Here is a 15,389-nt window from a genome sequence, read left to right on the forward strand (position 1 = left end):
ACTTATTGAAAGACATAAAACTGCAAAAGGTAGAATTTTAACCAACGACACCATTAGCAGGTTCCCTTACTGGGTCCCAATCGAACCCAACGCATTCTGTGCAAGTGAACATGTTCTTTGGGTCCCAGGATTTCTTTATCCTAAGTAACTTCTCATACATGCTCTCTCCCCAGAATTCCTTCTTCCATTCACTCGGTGTCATGTCTGCCTCGGCTTCATTGTAATACTTGCCATGGGAGTACCTTGCCAGGTCCTTGTGAAGGTCTGCAATTAGTGAGGTACTTTACAGACCAGCGAATCCTTTGAGAGATGCTAGCAAATGGTCATCACGGGCTGTGAGGTAAAGAATTGATGAGTGATTACAACTGACTCCTGTACCATGACTTGATGTAGTCACTGAACAGCGGGTACTGCAAGGCACCTCTCACCTTTAACACCCTGTATCTGCAGTGCGGGAGGCGTGTGAACATATCTAATGTCCCATATGGTAGCAAAGCTGAGACTGAATATGGCATTTCTCCAACCTTCATGCACAGGCACGGCATTGACTGGTGTGTTTTTAACGGCCCCTGTAAAATCGTTGAACCAATTAATTATGATATATATACGAATTGAAAACATTCTTCAAAGCTACCACATGTTATCCTCCAGTTACTCATATACTCTAGGTATATAAGGTTATCCTCCAGTAACTCATATTATATACTTTAGGTATGTAAGGTTATCCTCCAGTAACTCATATTATATACTCTAGCTATATAAGGTTATCCTCCAGTAACTCACATTGTATACTCTAGCTATATAAGGTTATCCTCCAGTAACTCATATTATATACTCTAGTTATATAAGGTTATCCTCCAGTAACTCGTATTATATACTCTAGGTATGTAAGGTTATCCTCCAGTAACTCATATTATATACTCTAGGTATATAAGGTTATCCTCCAGTAGCTCATATTATATACTTTAGCTATATAAGGCTATACTCCAGTAACTCATATTATATACTCTAGCTATATAAGGTTATCCTCCAGTAACTCGTATTATATACTTTAGCTATATAAGGCTATCCTCCAGTAACTCATTTTATACACTAGCTATATAAGGTTATCCTCCAGTAACTCGTATTATATACTTTAGTTATATCAGGTTATCCTATAGTAACTCATATTATATACTCTAGTTATATAAAGTTATCCTATAGTAACTCATATTATATACTCTAGTTTATAAGGTTATCCTATAGTAACTCATATTATATACTCTAGCTATATAAGGTTATCCTCCAGTAACTCGTATTATATACTTTAGCTATATAAGGCTATCCTCCAGTAACTCATTTTATACACTTTAGCTATATAAGGTTATCCTCCAGTAACTCGTATTATATACTCTAGTTATATAAGGTTATCCTATAGTAACTCGTATTATATACTTTAGCTATATAAGGTTATCCTCCAGTAACTCGTATTATATACTCTAGTTATATAAGGTTATCCTATAGTAACTCGTATTATATACTTTAGCTATATAAGGTTACTCTCCAGTAACTCATTAAGTGTGAAGTATTGACATACATGACAATTATTCCCTCTAAAGATACAGCAACCCACAGCCAAGTGACATGATATCAAACATGAAGCGTAGATTGTGTATGCTGAAGAAGTACATGCACTGGAAACCACGATGTCAACATATATTAATGAAATAATCACACAGTTGATATTTTATAAGACAAAACTATATCTGAAATTGAAGCTTGTATAAGGATTGTAATGCTGTTGACGTTCAACTTCATGAGCCTTAAAATTGTTCACCATACTTACCCTGCATTTTATATATAGTTTATTTTGAGTCATCACTATGGGCTGATGCGCATTACTGGTAATAATATTAACAGGTGATAAATCATTACTTTTCGAAGCAGCATGTAGGATATGGAATTTATAAAATACAATCAATCTAGTTGCTCGTAGTTTCATGTAAATACAAGTCGCCGCATTTTAAACATTATCATAGTAATGTAGTGCATTGTATAACTGAACCAGTGTACTGATTGTCATAAAAGGTAGCATGACATCTTTCATCCCTTCTATTACTTTAGTATAAGAGTTTTTTAGTAATATACAGAAGCTTTTTACATACTTTATCTACAGGTAGATGTATAGAGTCGAAGAGTATTTCCAAAGGAACGAAAATTATTTCCAAAATTACGAACATTAAAAGCGAAACCAACAACAATGAGTTGCCATGTCACTGCTCCTTTAAATGCCTCTTAACGATCTTACCTCCGACCCAAATAGCTGTACCAAAGAGGTTATATGCTGGGTTAACTTTGGCTCTTTTATGCGCCACATCAAGGTGCCTAACGATAGTGTTAGTGAAAGAGTTGGATAGAAGGTCCTGTTGCACAAGAGAGCCTCCAAGATACTGGGTAAAAAAACAATGCATTGTAATAGGTATCAATTCGCGTGTATAGAAACTTCTACAAGATTCGAGGCTACCCTAACATCCTAAACCCGAAAGGTTCATTTTATAAGTCCCCCCTTTCCTGTGCTAGTTATTCATGCACTGCAATCTTTACTACAAGAGCCGTGCCTGTCTGTCTGAAGACGTGCTAAGAGCATTAAAAAGATTGCATCGCACTGGAATCAAACCCAGATATGCAACTTCGTAGCCAAGCGCACTATCAACTATGCCTAACGACTGCCTTGTAGCATTATGGAATAATTGGGCATATAGTTATTACGCATGGCGATCTCTCTCGGCACACGGGACTGCCAGCGTTCTAGTGTTATTTAATAAAGACAAGGCATAGGATTGGCTCTAACATTGAATCAGGCTTCTATACATTTGTCTCAAATACATGATTTTATAATATCCTAATCTCATATTTGATTAAATATCAAAATATGATTAGAATCACAAAAACATTTAAATCTATTTTAAACAAGTAAAAAATATGTGAAGTTCCAATTTTCTTTAAAAAAGTTATTTGAAACAATGTTGAGTTTTGCAGCTTTTCAGAATCCCTTTCCAAATATTAAGACAAGCCATCTAGTTCTGCCTAAAGCTCAAGGAAGCCAAATCTCTGGAAAGGAAGTTGAATGCTCAAAAATCTCAAGCAATTCCTGAAGATAGCCTCATGATAAACTCGGACAGTTCTGTGTAGTGAGCAAACTAGCCATAAATAGCTTCATGAATACAGATATTTAATTATGTATTAAGATGTGATTTATATTATTATATGCTCTATATTATTATACACTCTAAATTAATAAACTGTCTATGTTCTCTATATTATTACATGCTCTGTATTAATATATACTCTACATTAATACCTGATCTATATTATCATACGCTCTACATTAATAAACGGTCTATATTTTCTTTATTATTATATGCTCTGTATTAATATATGATTGATATTAATATATGCTATATATTGTTATTATATGCTCTGTATTAATATATGCTATATATTATTATATGCTCTGTATAGGTATATGATCCATATTGAAATTAGCTGCACACATCAATTGGACTATACTTCATCTGTGCTTTTACGTTATTCAAGTATTTGTATGTATTTGTAGGTATTCGTTCACCTTTACACATCGAGTAAACTGATTAGGCGGTGAACTGCCTTAACCTTCTTGTATTTGTTTAAAGCAATAGGGAATGTTAACATGAAAATTTATCTTCAAAGCAAGTGACCATCATTCAGAAACTAATCGGCCATCTTGAAAATTAGGAGATAGCTGATCTAGATTAAAACTGATAATGAACTTCGCTGAGTTCTTCGCTGAGTTCTTCGCTGAGTTGCTCAAGTTTTTATGGCTTGAAAAGTTTATAAGCGCTAATAATCTTATTTGTTCTCTGATTTCTAGTTTGTCTGGAAAAGATGATAGATCACAGTGAGGGTAGTTACTCCAAGAATGAAAAGGAGTCGTCATACCTCTGCAGTGTAAGTGACATTTGGAATAGAAAGCTCATAGTCGTAGAATGATGGATACTCTTTCAAAAAGCAACTTCCATTAGTGAGGCCAGAAGCTATCCAATCATGTGGCAGGTCGGTGAATTTCTTTATCCATTCATCATCAGCAGTACCATTGGATGGTCCATAGTGAACAATTGAAATCTGTAAGCATTTGCCAATTTTATATTCTGTTTGACAACATTGTATTGAAGTGTGTATATAATTAATGCGTTGAATGACAGTAGCCATCTGTCCCATATATACGGTAAAAACATAGCAACTTACTACACTAGTGCCACCACAAGCTCGACTGACAGGATCACAGCCAACTGAAGGTAGTATATAACCGCTGAAGGTGTTTGGAGCTTGAGTCAATAAGGGGCCAAGCGAGTTGAACATGACTCGAAAGGTTTCACTGAACCCGTCTGCAAAGAATCATAAATATGTTGTAATGTTTACATGAAAGCAATCTGATGAGTTTCCAAGGTCATTCAACATTGAGCCAAGCGTATATCATTGCATAAGAATTCTAAACAGTCACATGCCAAAGTGTGCATCAAAGTTCTTTAAAGATTACCATACAGAAATAAACTGAAAGGTTGAGGCTATAATGGTTATTTAGAAATCTGCTCTAAATAGTTTCTGCTGTGTAGAGTCTATCTTAGCAATGAGATGGAGCATACTTTTTAATACTTTACATTTACACCCTGTCAAGTATAATCTGAGAAAAGCGGGTATGAACTGTAACAACTGGCCAAGAATGACCAGGAAATAAAGCAGTTTAGAGATGTTGGATTAGAACAGAAATCAAACTGTTTTTGCTACACCGACAGACTGCTATGATGATGACAGAATTTACAATGTCTACGAGTACACCGGTAATCTACTAGTACCCTGTTAATCTATCAGTACACTGATAGCCTACTAGTACACTGGTAGTCTACTAGTACACTGGTAGTCTACTAATACACTGGAAGTCTACTGGTACACTGGTAGTCTACTAGTACACTGGTAGTCTACTGGTCACTGGTAGTCTACTGGTACACTGGTAGTCTACTGGTACACTGGTAGTCTACTGGTACACTGGTAGTCTACTGGTACACTGGTAGTCTACTAGTACACTGGTAGTCTACTGGTACACTGGTAGTCTACTAGTACACTGGTAGTCTACTGGTACACTGGTAGTCTACTGGTACACTGGTAGTCTACTGGTACACTGGTAGTCTACTGGTAGTCTACTGGTACACTGGTAGTCTACTAGTACACTGGTAGTCTACTGGTACACTGGTAGTCTACTGGTACACTGGTAGTCTACTGGTACTCTGGTAGTCTACTAATACACTGGTAGTCTACTAATACACTGGAAGTCTACTGGTACACTGGTAGTCTACTAGTACACTGGTAGTCTACTGGTACACTGGTAGTCTACTGGTACACTGGTAGTCTACTGGTACACTGGTAGTCTACTAGTACACTGGTAGTCTACTGGTACACTGGTAGTCTACTGGTACACTGGTAGTCTACTGGTACACTGGTAGTCTACTGGTACACTGGTAGTCTACTGGTACACTGGTAGTCTACTAGTACACTGGTAGTCTACTGGTACACTGGTAGTCTACTGGTACACTGGTAGTCTACTGGTACTCTGGTAGTCTACTAATACACTGGTAGTCTACTAATACACTGGAAGTCTACTGGTACACTGGTAGTCTACTAGTACGCTGGTAGTCTACTGGTACACTGGTAGTCTACTGGTACACTGGTAGTCTACTGGTACACTGGTAGTCTACTAGTACACTGGTAGTCTACTGGTACACTGGTAGTCTACTGGTACACTGGTAGTCTACTGGTACACTGATAGTCTACTGGTACACTAGTAGTCTACTGGTACACTGGTAGTCTACTAGTACACTGGTAGTCTACTGGTACACTGGTAGTCTACTGGTACACTGGTAGTCTACTGGTCACTGGTAGTCTACTGGTACACTGGTAGTCTACTGGTACACTGGTAGTCTACTAGTACACTGGTAGTCTACTAGTACACTGGTAGTCTACTGGCCACTGGTAGTCTACTGGTACACTGGTAGTCTACTGGTACACTGGTAGTCTACTAGTACACTGGTAGTCTACTAGTACACTGGTAGTGTACCAGTATTTTGGCTACAGTGCTGTGAGAGATCATCAAGTGTGTCAATACAGCACAGAGAACAAGTATGTACACCACTATAATAAACTGCTAGGTGGATGATTAGCCCAAGCGTGAAAGTGTCAGGTTGCCAAGCAGAATGTCATGAGTTTGAATCCATATAAAGCAGTATTTTATCTCAGCCTCCAATCGTGGCTTCAGACAGATGTACACGGCTCTTATTATAGTTAAGGCAGATGTACATGGCTCTTATTATAGTAAAGATTGGCTTTACTATTGCATTAGAATAATTTGTGCTAGGTCATTGGACTAGTTTGCTCTCAACAACCAAAACTTTTGAGTATTCAAGTTTGCGATAGTAAACAACTCTGGCTTTTGCTTACCTGAACTATGTCGAAAAACTGAACTTTGATCGGTTTCAAATTATCTAATACACTCGTAACTACATTCTGACTGTTTTGATGACACATTGTCTAAGTTGACAAGCTGCAATTATCCTGGACTTTGCAATCACTGAATTAGAGTGCTAACTAAGTCAGCATCTTGGTTAAATGGTGGCAATTATGGTAAGAACTCACTAATCGAGAGAGCATTGCAATGGCATGTAGACTGGGAAGTCACTACTTTATCTCAGTTCCTTTTTAATAACAACTTCACTCATGCAAATCGGTTTCAAGGATACCGTTGGCATCGGTGTGAGACAAAGAGAACAACAAGCCAAAAACATCAGGTTCAAGGCTTAAATTTTTGTAGGCCTGTTTTAAAGAAAAATCATTGGATATCGCTGCTAGTTGACAACCTTTTTATTCGGAAGAGTAAAAGTTAGATAGCAAATTTCTATTTTTTTCAGAACTAGATCTTTCAGCACCATCTTGTTTATAAAATCAACAAAACTTTCAGTCACTTTATATACAGACTTGTATGTACACTACTAATATTACTCCTGGAGATGTTCGAGGTTTCTTTCCAACACAAATTGTTTCATGACAAAAATACATGAATGCGTTAATTGAGAACGATTGTCCTTAATACATGCTAAGAAGGATTCTGATTTATACTGAAAACAAAAGTTCCAAGTTTGCCGACTGAGCCTGGCATTGCTTGGAGTGAGCCTGCTTTTGCACATTAATAAGCTGTAGTGAGTCTGCTCTTAACTATCTAGCTATTAGCTAGTGTCCTTAACACATTACTAGCCCAGCCATGTTACTTACCTCCGTAAGCTGGGTAAGAACATGCCATCTGAGCGATTTGGTTATCCATATGCATACGAAAAGTGATGTCCACAATCACTCCAAAGGCACTTCCTCCTCCCCGCAAAGCCCAAAAAAGGGACGTGTCATTGCTCGAAGTCTCCTGTAAAAGCATGCATGTGTGGTTTTCTACTAAAATATTTTGCAAGTCGCAGATCAGCATTAACTTATAAGATGCGAGTCTTACACTGCCATCAATGCTCTTAGTGCGCACTCCTTTTTCGCTTGCCCAGACCTCACTTAGATCAGATGAAATGAGGTGAAAGGAAATGACGTTGTCAACTCCAAGACCAAACATGCGAGACATAGGAGAGTGACCTCCGCCAAGAGTCCAGCCAGTCACGCTGACGGTAGGATTAGAGCCACCAACGACTAGTCTGCTGTGCCTGTTGGCCTATAAACAATATTAGAAGATGAAATGCCAGCGAGTCATTTATGGCCATGTCTGACAGAGCCAGAGACTATCCGGACCGAGAGCCATATACAAATCATGATTAAATGAAGTTCAGTAATAACCTAGTTATGCTATATAACCTAGTTATGACCTAGTTATGCTATATAACCTATTTATGACCTAGTTATGCTATATAACCTAGTTATGACCTAGTTATGCTATGCTATATTAATAGTATAATAGGTAAATGGAGGCTTGGTTGAAAAGATGATGCTGTTGACGAAATCGTTGCTGCCGACAGGCTATTAGTCAAATTTCATAGGCTATTAGTCAAAATTGAAGATTATTGAAAATACTTGTATTTTAACACTCTAATTCTGCTACAAATATTAAAAAGGACACATATAGCCATAACATTACCATTACACCCTCTCCAAAGATTTCACTATATGCCCTTCAAAACAAATAAATATGCATGTCCTGTAGGATTGTGGTAGCTTTTAACAAAGCAAATTTTGCATAGTAACTATGGTCTTGAATTAAAGGAACGCACGATATGCTGCACATGTATATATTGTTACACCCATATGCCCAAAAATTTTTAAAAAAAAGAGTTTTATGCGTATCAAAATTGTGTGTGAAGCATTTTTACGGTAAAGCAATTATGAGAGCATATTATTATTTTTGACAAATTGGCTTAAGTTTTCAGCTAGTCGTCTAAATTTTTGAACAAAAACTTTTTTACGAAAGGCTTCAACTTTGACAAATGACCTCTTGACAAATGTGTAATTTGACCAATAGAATTTTGGGAAATCAACCATAAACCATATAATAATGTACTAGTTGCGTTGTAATTTACTAGCGTTGTTAGATATAGCTATGTCAATCTACTACTGGCAGTTATATGAACTAATGCTACCTTCGTCGTGGGTTCAGAATCTAAGCAAAACTAAAGACAGCATTTGCTCAGCGCATGCACCAACTTGCGATATTCCAACAACAAGAAGGTCTGTTAGCAAAGGTGATAAAATCTGTAGATAAGCGGCTATTCACCGGCGACATCGTACCCATAATTTTTGAGGCATCGAGTATTGTAGATCAGAACATGATCAACAAAGTTGAGTGAAGTAGAGTTTAGTGCATAATGAGACCCACTAAGAAAGCTTGGTGGAGATAAGAAGGTGGTTGCGGGGAAAATTGTAATAAAACCTGGATGTTCTCAGCTCCTGACTAGCACGTAGGCAGCAAAAGCTTGTCAATCAATTCCCTTTAGCCCTGTAGTAATTGACTAGTTAGTAACAAAGCCTTACTACTGTAACAAATTACTAGCTATGTTGTGGTGCATTGGTAGTTAGTTATTCAGTAATAATGTCTGGGGACATACAGTAGTAGTACAGTAATATATTGATTAATTCGTGTGAGTCAGCGGTGCAGTGGTGTGCTGATGATGTTGTAGTGCCAAAACTCATTATATTACTGGTAATTAAATTAACCAGATTATCAGCAATCAGGTAGTCATCTATATATGTTTTTTTTTTCAAATTATGTCTGTATGTCGTATATCTGTCTGTCATTCCGGCTATAGCTATTATTAGAATAGCCGTAGCTGGACAACAATGAAGCAATGGCTAATAGCTTGAAAGTTACAGTTGTTTGACAAAGTTTTAAAACCTTTACAGTTGTTTTTATTTTTCTCTTAATTTATTTCAACTACACAACAAAATTCTCTCATGATATGTATTTTCAAAGTTAGAATGGGAAATGTTGTTATATGTTAAATACTAATTAATTTTCTGTCCAAAGACTTTTTTATTACTCGGGCAGCGCCGGATAACACAGCTAGTAAAATTATAATTTTGAGATTGTTAATAGCACTTTAGGTGTTTTTCATCATGCAATCACAATGAGCTCTACACTTTATAATTGTATACTATCATGCACTACATAAATCATATGCAGCGCTATCGAACCAACTACTGCACTCCTCACAGTCACATGCAACAACCTGGTTTACTCTCATCGGCAGCTTATTTAACCAGCTTGTACACTTAGTTGAGTAAAGTGTGTACCAAACCATGTGCATAATTTCTACACACCTCACGGTAAACCTCGCCCCACTGGACACCGGATTGAGCAGTGAGGCATCCCAAGTTGTTCTCTTCACACCCCATGTCGACAGTGATTTCCTTCATTTTATGCACTGAAATCTGCATCGAATCTTTAGCTGTACATCTTCCAGGGAAACTATGGCCTAACAGATACAAGAGTAACTTCAACTCTAATAGCATATCATATAATCATGTATGCTATAGGCTACATACATATACGATTGTATGTTGACAGGTGATGTGTATTGTAGTAGATCATAATTAGATGGATATCTGAAAAGATATACATTATATATAATTGTATATTGATAAATGATGTGTATTGTAGCGGTTCATGAATGAATACCTGATGAGATGATACTGATCTCGATATTATATTTGGTGGCAAACTGGAGGGCTTTTCTGATAGTATCCACACTTTCAACATAGACAATGAGCCCTGGAACTTCAGTAACGGCCAAATTAAAAGTCAAACCTTCAGTTGGCCAATCAGAATCATCTAAAAATATTTCAAAGTGCAATTGAGTTCAACATTTCAATGAGATATTACAGTAGCTGAAGTACATAGAATAGATGAGTAGTTGCAGTGAAGTATATGAGCAGTTATACCTTTAGTCAGAACATCGGCCGCACCAGTAGCATTCATCTCGCGCTTAAAGTTGGAAAGTTCAATGATGCTTGGCCAGCATGACATTGAAGGACGGCAGTAATTTAGACTGTCCGCTTTCCATATGCACAGAACGAGTGTGGCAAGCACGAGCGAGTGTAGTCTCACTCTCATCTGCAAAGTACGTTACAGTTTGTACACTTTTCATGTATATAAACTGTTTGTATAAATATTTACATATATTTCATGTAATAAATTATAAACTATTATAAGTATATATAGAATATTATATTTATAAAAAAAAAATTAATAATATATAACAGTATATACATGTATATATATACTAAATATGTAAGTATAATATAAGTATAAAATAAATAAATGCTAAATAACATAAATAAAACTACTTATATACCATTTAAATAAACTACTAAGTTCTGTGATTGACAATATAACGTTGCTAGAGAATATTCTTACTAACCTTTTTGATGTCTATGTTTCGATGTCTATTTTTGATGTTACACAATGACAGTAATATATATTTTGGTAGACATGTGTACTTTGTTGCTGATGAAGCAACAAACAGAAGCGCACATTAGTGTTTAAGCAAAAATTTTATGAAGCTTACCAAAAATGAAATTTAATAGACAAATTGTTTTTTTCTTATATATGTGTATGTATATATAGCAACCTTTACACGTATGTCTCTATAGCAAATAATTCATCAGCTTGGCCCTTCGCCGCATACATTGAGTATATTGCAGAACATGTCCCTTTGATTTAAGCATGCCCTGCAATATATCACCCGTGTTAAAAAATTTCACCATATCTCAAATAATATCTTTGGTGATATCGTTTCATATTACAAAATTTTATCCCCCTGTGTTGAAATTCAGGCCAGAAATTCTGTAATTAATACGAGTCTATATTTTATGAACATTAGAGGCTCATTTGTTTGATTTTCAACGCTACCAAAAGGAACCTGCAATGCTACCAGAAGGAACCTGTAATGCTACCAGAGGAACCTGTAATGCTACCAGAAGGAACCAACAGTGCTACCAGAAGGAACCAGCAATGCTGCCAAAAGGAAGCAGCAATGATGCCAGAAGGAACCAGCAATGCTACCAGAAGGAACCAGCAATGCTACCAGAAGGAACCAGCAATGCTACCAGAAGGAACCTGTAATGCTACCAGAAGGAACCAGCAATGGTACCAGAAGGAACCAGCAATGCTACCCGAAGGAACCAGCAATGCTATTAAAAGGAACGTGCAATGCAACCAGAAGGAACCAGTAATGCTACCAGAAGGAACCAGTAATGCTACCAGAAGGAACCAGCAATGGTACCAGAAAGAACCAGCAATGCTACCCGAAGGAGCCTGCAATGCTATTAAAAGGAACCTGCAATGGTACCAGAAGGAACCAGCAATGCTACCAGAAGGAACCTAAAACAAAACAAATTTCAGTCAAGTTGAGAGAGCAATTTAAGGCCTATTTATGAGATGTATGATATCTTGTATGTGGCGGAATCACATTTGCGTTATTTCTTTGGCAATAGATATTATATGATATTCTAAAATGTTACTATATTCGATATTTGTGTAATATGAAATGGATGTAATTTTAGCAAAATCCCAAAAAGCCGAGACATTATAATAAGCTAAAGAGTCACCACACAGAAAAAACTTGCTGTATAATTCAGGGCACTAAGCTTCAGCTTGCATAGGTCTATTTTCTAATTGATAAACACATCGTTAACCGTTACGCACGCAAAACGTACACATTTTTTTTACAAACAGTTCAAATTATTGAAATTATTGCGTAAAACACACGTAGAACACAAAATCGTTACCTTCAACCTGTTAGTCCTCTCAGCAGGCTAATGACAATTCACAAGCAAAGGTTCATGGCTTATCACTGTCAAACTGGTTTTCACTAGACGTGCCCAGTTAATTAAGATAGCAATTTGTTTGCTTTCACTTTATCACCATACTCATATCACTCCCTGAGAATTTCTAATGGACTGTGATGGCTGTAAGGAGACTGTGAAGTCCGCTACTAAACGCCTTTCTCTATATACATGTAACTCTATGAGTGTAAAATGTGATTAACTGTGAAACTTGACTATTTGTATTTCTATTTCTCTGCTGAGTTGTAAGATACTACTGAGCGAAAAAGCTTTCAACTTGATGACTTTGTAATGTTGACTGGGCTGACTGTTGACTGGGCCTCGTAAGCCTGGAACGAATTATCTGATTATATTTAACTCTATGATTATTCTCTGCCCCGACTCTATACATATAAGCTAAGCATTTTAAAATAACAGTCCACCCCAAACATACTTCTATGTTACTGTGCAGATGCAAGCAGGATTATTTCTATGAAATGCCTACAGATGCATTTTATGAAAATGATGTATTTTTTATCTTTGTAAAATAAATACAGTGAATAAACAAACAGCTCCGACCAAACTAAAAAACTGCAGCGTATGTGTGAGTTAAAGCATAACCAAATGGCTGGTTATCAAGGGTGGACAAGAAATAATATGCGCATGAAACTATTGCATAATGATAAAAGGGCAAAATACTTTCAATTATTTCGGAACGATTTAATATATAAAATAAAACACGGTCCATGTATACACACTGTTACCGGTAAAAGCCTAATTGGGTACATCACTGCAAAGGAAATTGAATATACAATCTGAAACACCACTGTAGCAGAGGAGACTTAATGCTATAACAAAAACTACCGAGCAAACGGTGCAAGGTTTGCGACTTATGAAAAAATCAAGGAGATAGAGTGCCATGAACATGGAATGATGAAAGTACATGGCTGGGTTAAGGGGCTTCGGGATGACAAGTATAGGCAACATCCACTGTAGGCAGTACATAGCTGGTCGTTATTATGCTCACAAAATGGATAACCTTCTCCTGAACACTGCTCTTGAAAGATTCGTAGTGATAGCTCTCTTGTCTAGGTGGAGGTAACTACCCTATGCGAGGAGACGATTCCATATACATCCTGGTTAGCAGCGATGATTTAGTCAACACAGATATCTGTAGAGAGAAAACAAGTGATGTGAGTGACAGATGTGGAGATGAGAACAGACAGATGTGAGAGACAACATATTTACACACATAGCAGAACTTGCTATTTGCACTCGCTGGTTGGCCTCGACTATCTTACACAGTGTCAGCATCTACATTTTAAAATAAACGAAAGGTGCTCCAGCGAAAAATAACCCAATTGGAAACAAAAGCTGAGTCGACTATAAGATAATTTAAAGAAACTAAAGAGTGCCTCCAGTGTGCTTCACAAAGTGGTCACTAGAGGACTGCCACCCGTTCTAGCCTTGAGAATCTAGTCTATATTAATAAAGCCCACATTGCTATTATTGTGTGTCTGTTTGCTAGTCTGCACACACGCTCCGTACCTCCCACCAGGCCAAAAATAATATTTGGTTTCAAAACTCTGTCTGGTTCCTGAGAACCAGCTTCTGAAACACAATCCTGCTGGACTATCTGATTGAGAATGAAAGAAACCCCGGGTTTACTGCTAGTAACAATATAACAGCACAATAAACCAACTATGGCGTAGCCGAGTGCATGAACAAATAAATATTCATCATTGCTCTTTGCACTTTGTGTAGATCGAGCAAGGGTTTCGAATGCTCAAAAAAATTAATGTACCATTGTTAAAACAATTATGTAAGTAGCAGCAAAAATATTTTACCTACAGTAGTTTACCCTTGTCTTTTAAAATAAGTGCATATTACATAATATGAAACTGTTCTATGTTGGTAACAAATGGAATTCAACAAGTTTGGAAAAACTATGAGGTGGAATTCGATAAAAACAAAAACATCATTGTATGATAAGTGTCACTTTGGTAAGCTGTGTTGGAGCACTGTGATTCGTGTATTCAATACTCCAAGACTATTGCTAGCTACCACCAGATTTAGTAACTAAGCATTTAGAACAGTCAGGAAAAGCAATGAGTATTATTACTACCCATTACTAGCCAGACATAGGGTAAAATCCACAAATACATTAGTTGGATTTATGTGGATATATCTACAGCAGCCATTTGAAAGCTTGAGCAACAGTTGCAGTGAAAAGATCAAATTCAGCCAAGCAAGAGTGATCAACTCAAAATTGATTGATAATCGTTGAGACTGAACCCAAGAATACTACCTTTAAACTTGGAAAGAAAAATTTGCTATGGTTAAATATTCAAATACTATTTCTGTTTAATTTTACCATTTTCAGGTTCGATTGTCTAAATTGTCTTACAAGTACTAAAATATTTCTTGACTCCACTTAAAAAAACGCAATGCTAATGAGCTTGGGTTTCTTTAGGGTGCTTGTAGCCGATGTCATTTCAGCAAGTTAATGCCCATTAAATGATAAACCCAAAATACCGGTAGTCATTTCCATTATTGTTAAAACAAAATGATGTTCTAGAATTACATAATAAACAAGGGGTTTATTAAATAATACAGGCTCCAGTGTAGCTAAGCTGTCAACTTTGGTCATCATCCTAAAATTGCAAACTTGGCAATATAAATGGAGTTATTTATAATTAATTGTGCAAAGCTCCATGACAAGGCAAGACAACCCTTTAAAATCAATCTGTTTAAAATAGAAACTCTTCCACAATCGGTAAAATCAGTCTGGGTCTATACATAAAACACTGATCAACGAAAAATAGCTGATGCTAATTTTTCTTGCAAACGTCATACTCCAACAGTTCATTGACTGGAAAATAATTGAATTGCACATTTAGGTTAGTGCCTGTTGCTGAAAAGTCAGACATACACATACCATTCAATTACCCAACAAGGAATCAATTCGTTAGAAAATTTAAAAACTAACAGAGAAATTCTTTTATAGATTTTGGTCCTAT

At 36.6% G+C, this 15,389-nt stretch overlaps 1 protein-coding gene across 2 annotated transcripts; it reads right to left on the reverse strand.

Annotated features, from left to right (window-relative positions):
- Positions 1-17: 17 nt before the first annotated feature.
- Positions 18-12,393, reverse strand: LOC137392085 (uncharacterized). Of its 2 annotated transcripts, XM_068078709.1 has the most exons (11): positions 12,334-12,393; positions 10,486-10,657; positions 10,223-10,375; positions 9,865-10,019; positions 7,562-7,768; positions 7,336-7,477; positions 4,264-4,403; positions 3,958-4,140; positions 2,288-2,429; positions 429-569; positions 18-264 (listed from the first exon to the last, which is right to left on the reverse strand). In XM_068078709.1, the coding sequence occupies exons 2-11, from the start codon at positions 10,655-10,657 to the stop codon at positions 38-40; spliced, it is 1,662 nt and encodes a 553-aa protein (XP_067934810.1). In that variant the 5' UTR covers positions 12,334-12,393; the 3' UTR covers positions 18-37. The 2 variants fall into 2 exon arrangements, with proteins under 2 accessions (XP_067934810.1, XP_067934819.1); XM_068078718.1 differs by lacking the exon at positions 2,288-2,429 and having other exon boundaries at positions 57-264.
- Between the last annotated feature and the right edge of the window lie 2,996 nt (positions 12,394-15,389).

Source organism: Watersipora subatra, chromosome 1, assembly GCF_963576615.1.
Source record: "Watersipora subatra chromosome 1, tzWatSuba1.1, whole genome shotgun sequence".
NCBI lineage: Eukaryota > Metazoa > Bryozoa > Gymnolaemata > Cheilostomatida > Watersiporidae > Watersipora > Watersipora subatra.

Coding starts and splice junctions, on each gene's coding strand:
- LOC137392085 (XM_068078709.1), bottom strand. CDS start 10,657: ATGAGAGTGAGACTACACTCGCTCGTGCTTGCCACACTCGTTCTGTGC. Junction 7,478..7,561: donor CTAAGAGCATTGATGGCAGT/GTAAGACTCGCA, acceptor ATGCTTTTACAG/GAGACTTCGAGCAATGACAC. Junction 2,430..3,957: donor ATGTCACTTACACTGCAGAG/GTATGACGACTC, acceptor TTTTTTACCCAG/TATCTTGGAGGCTCTCTTGT.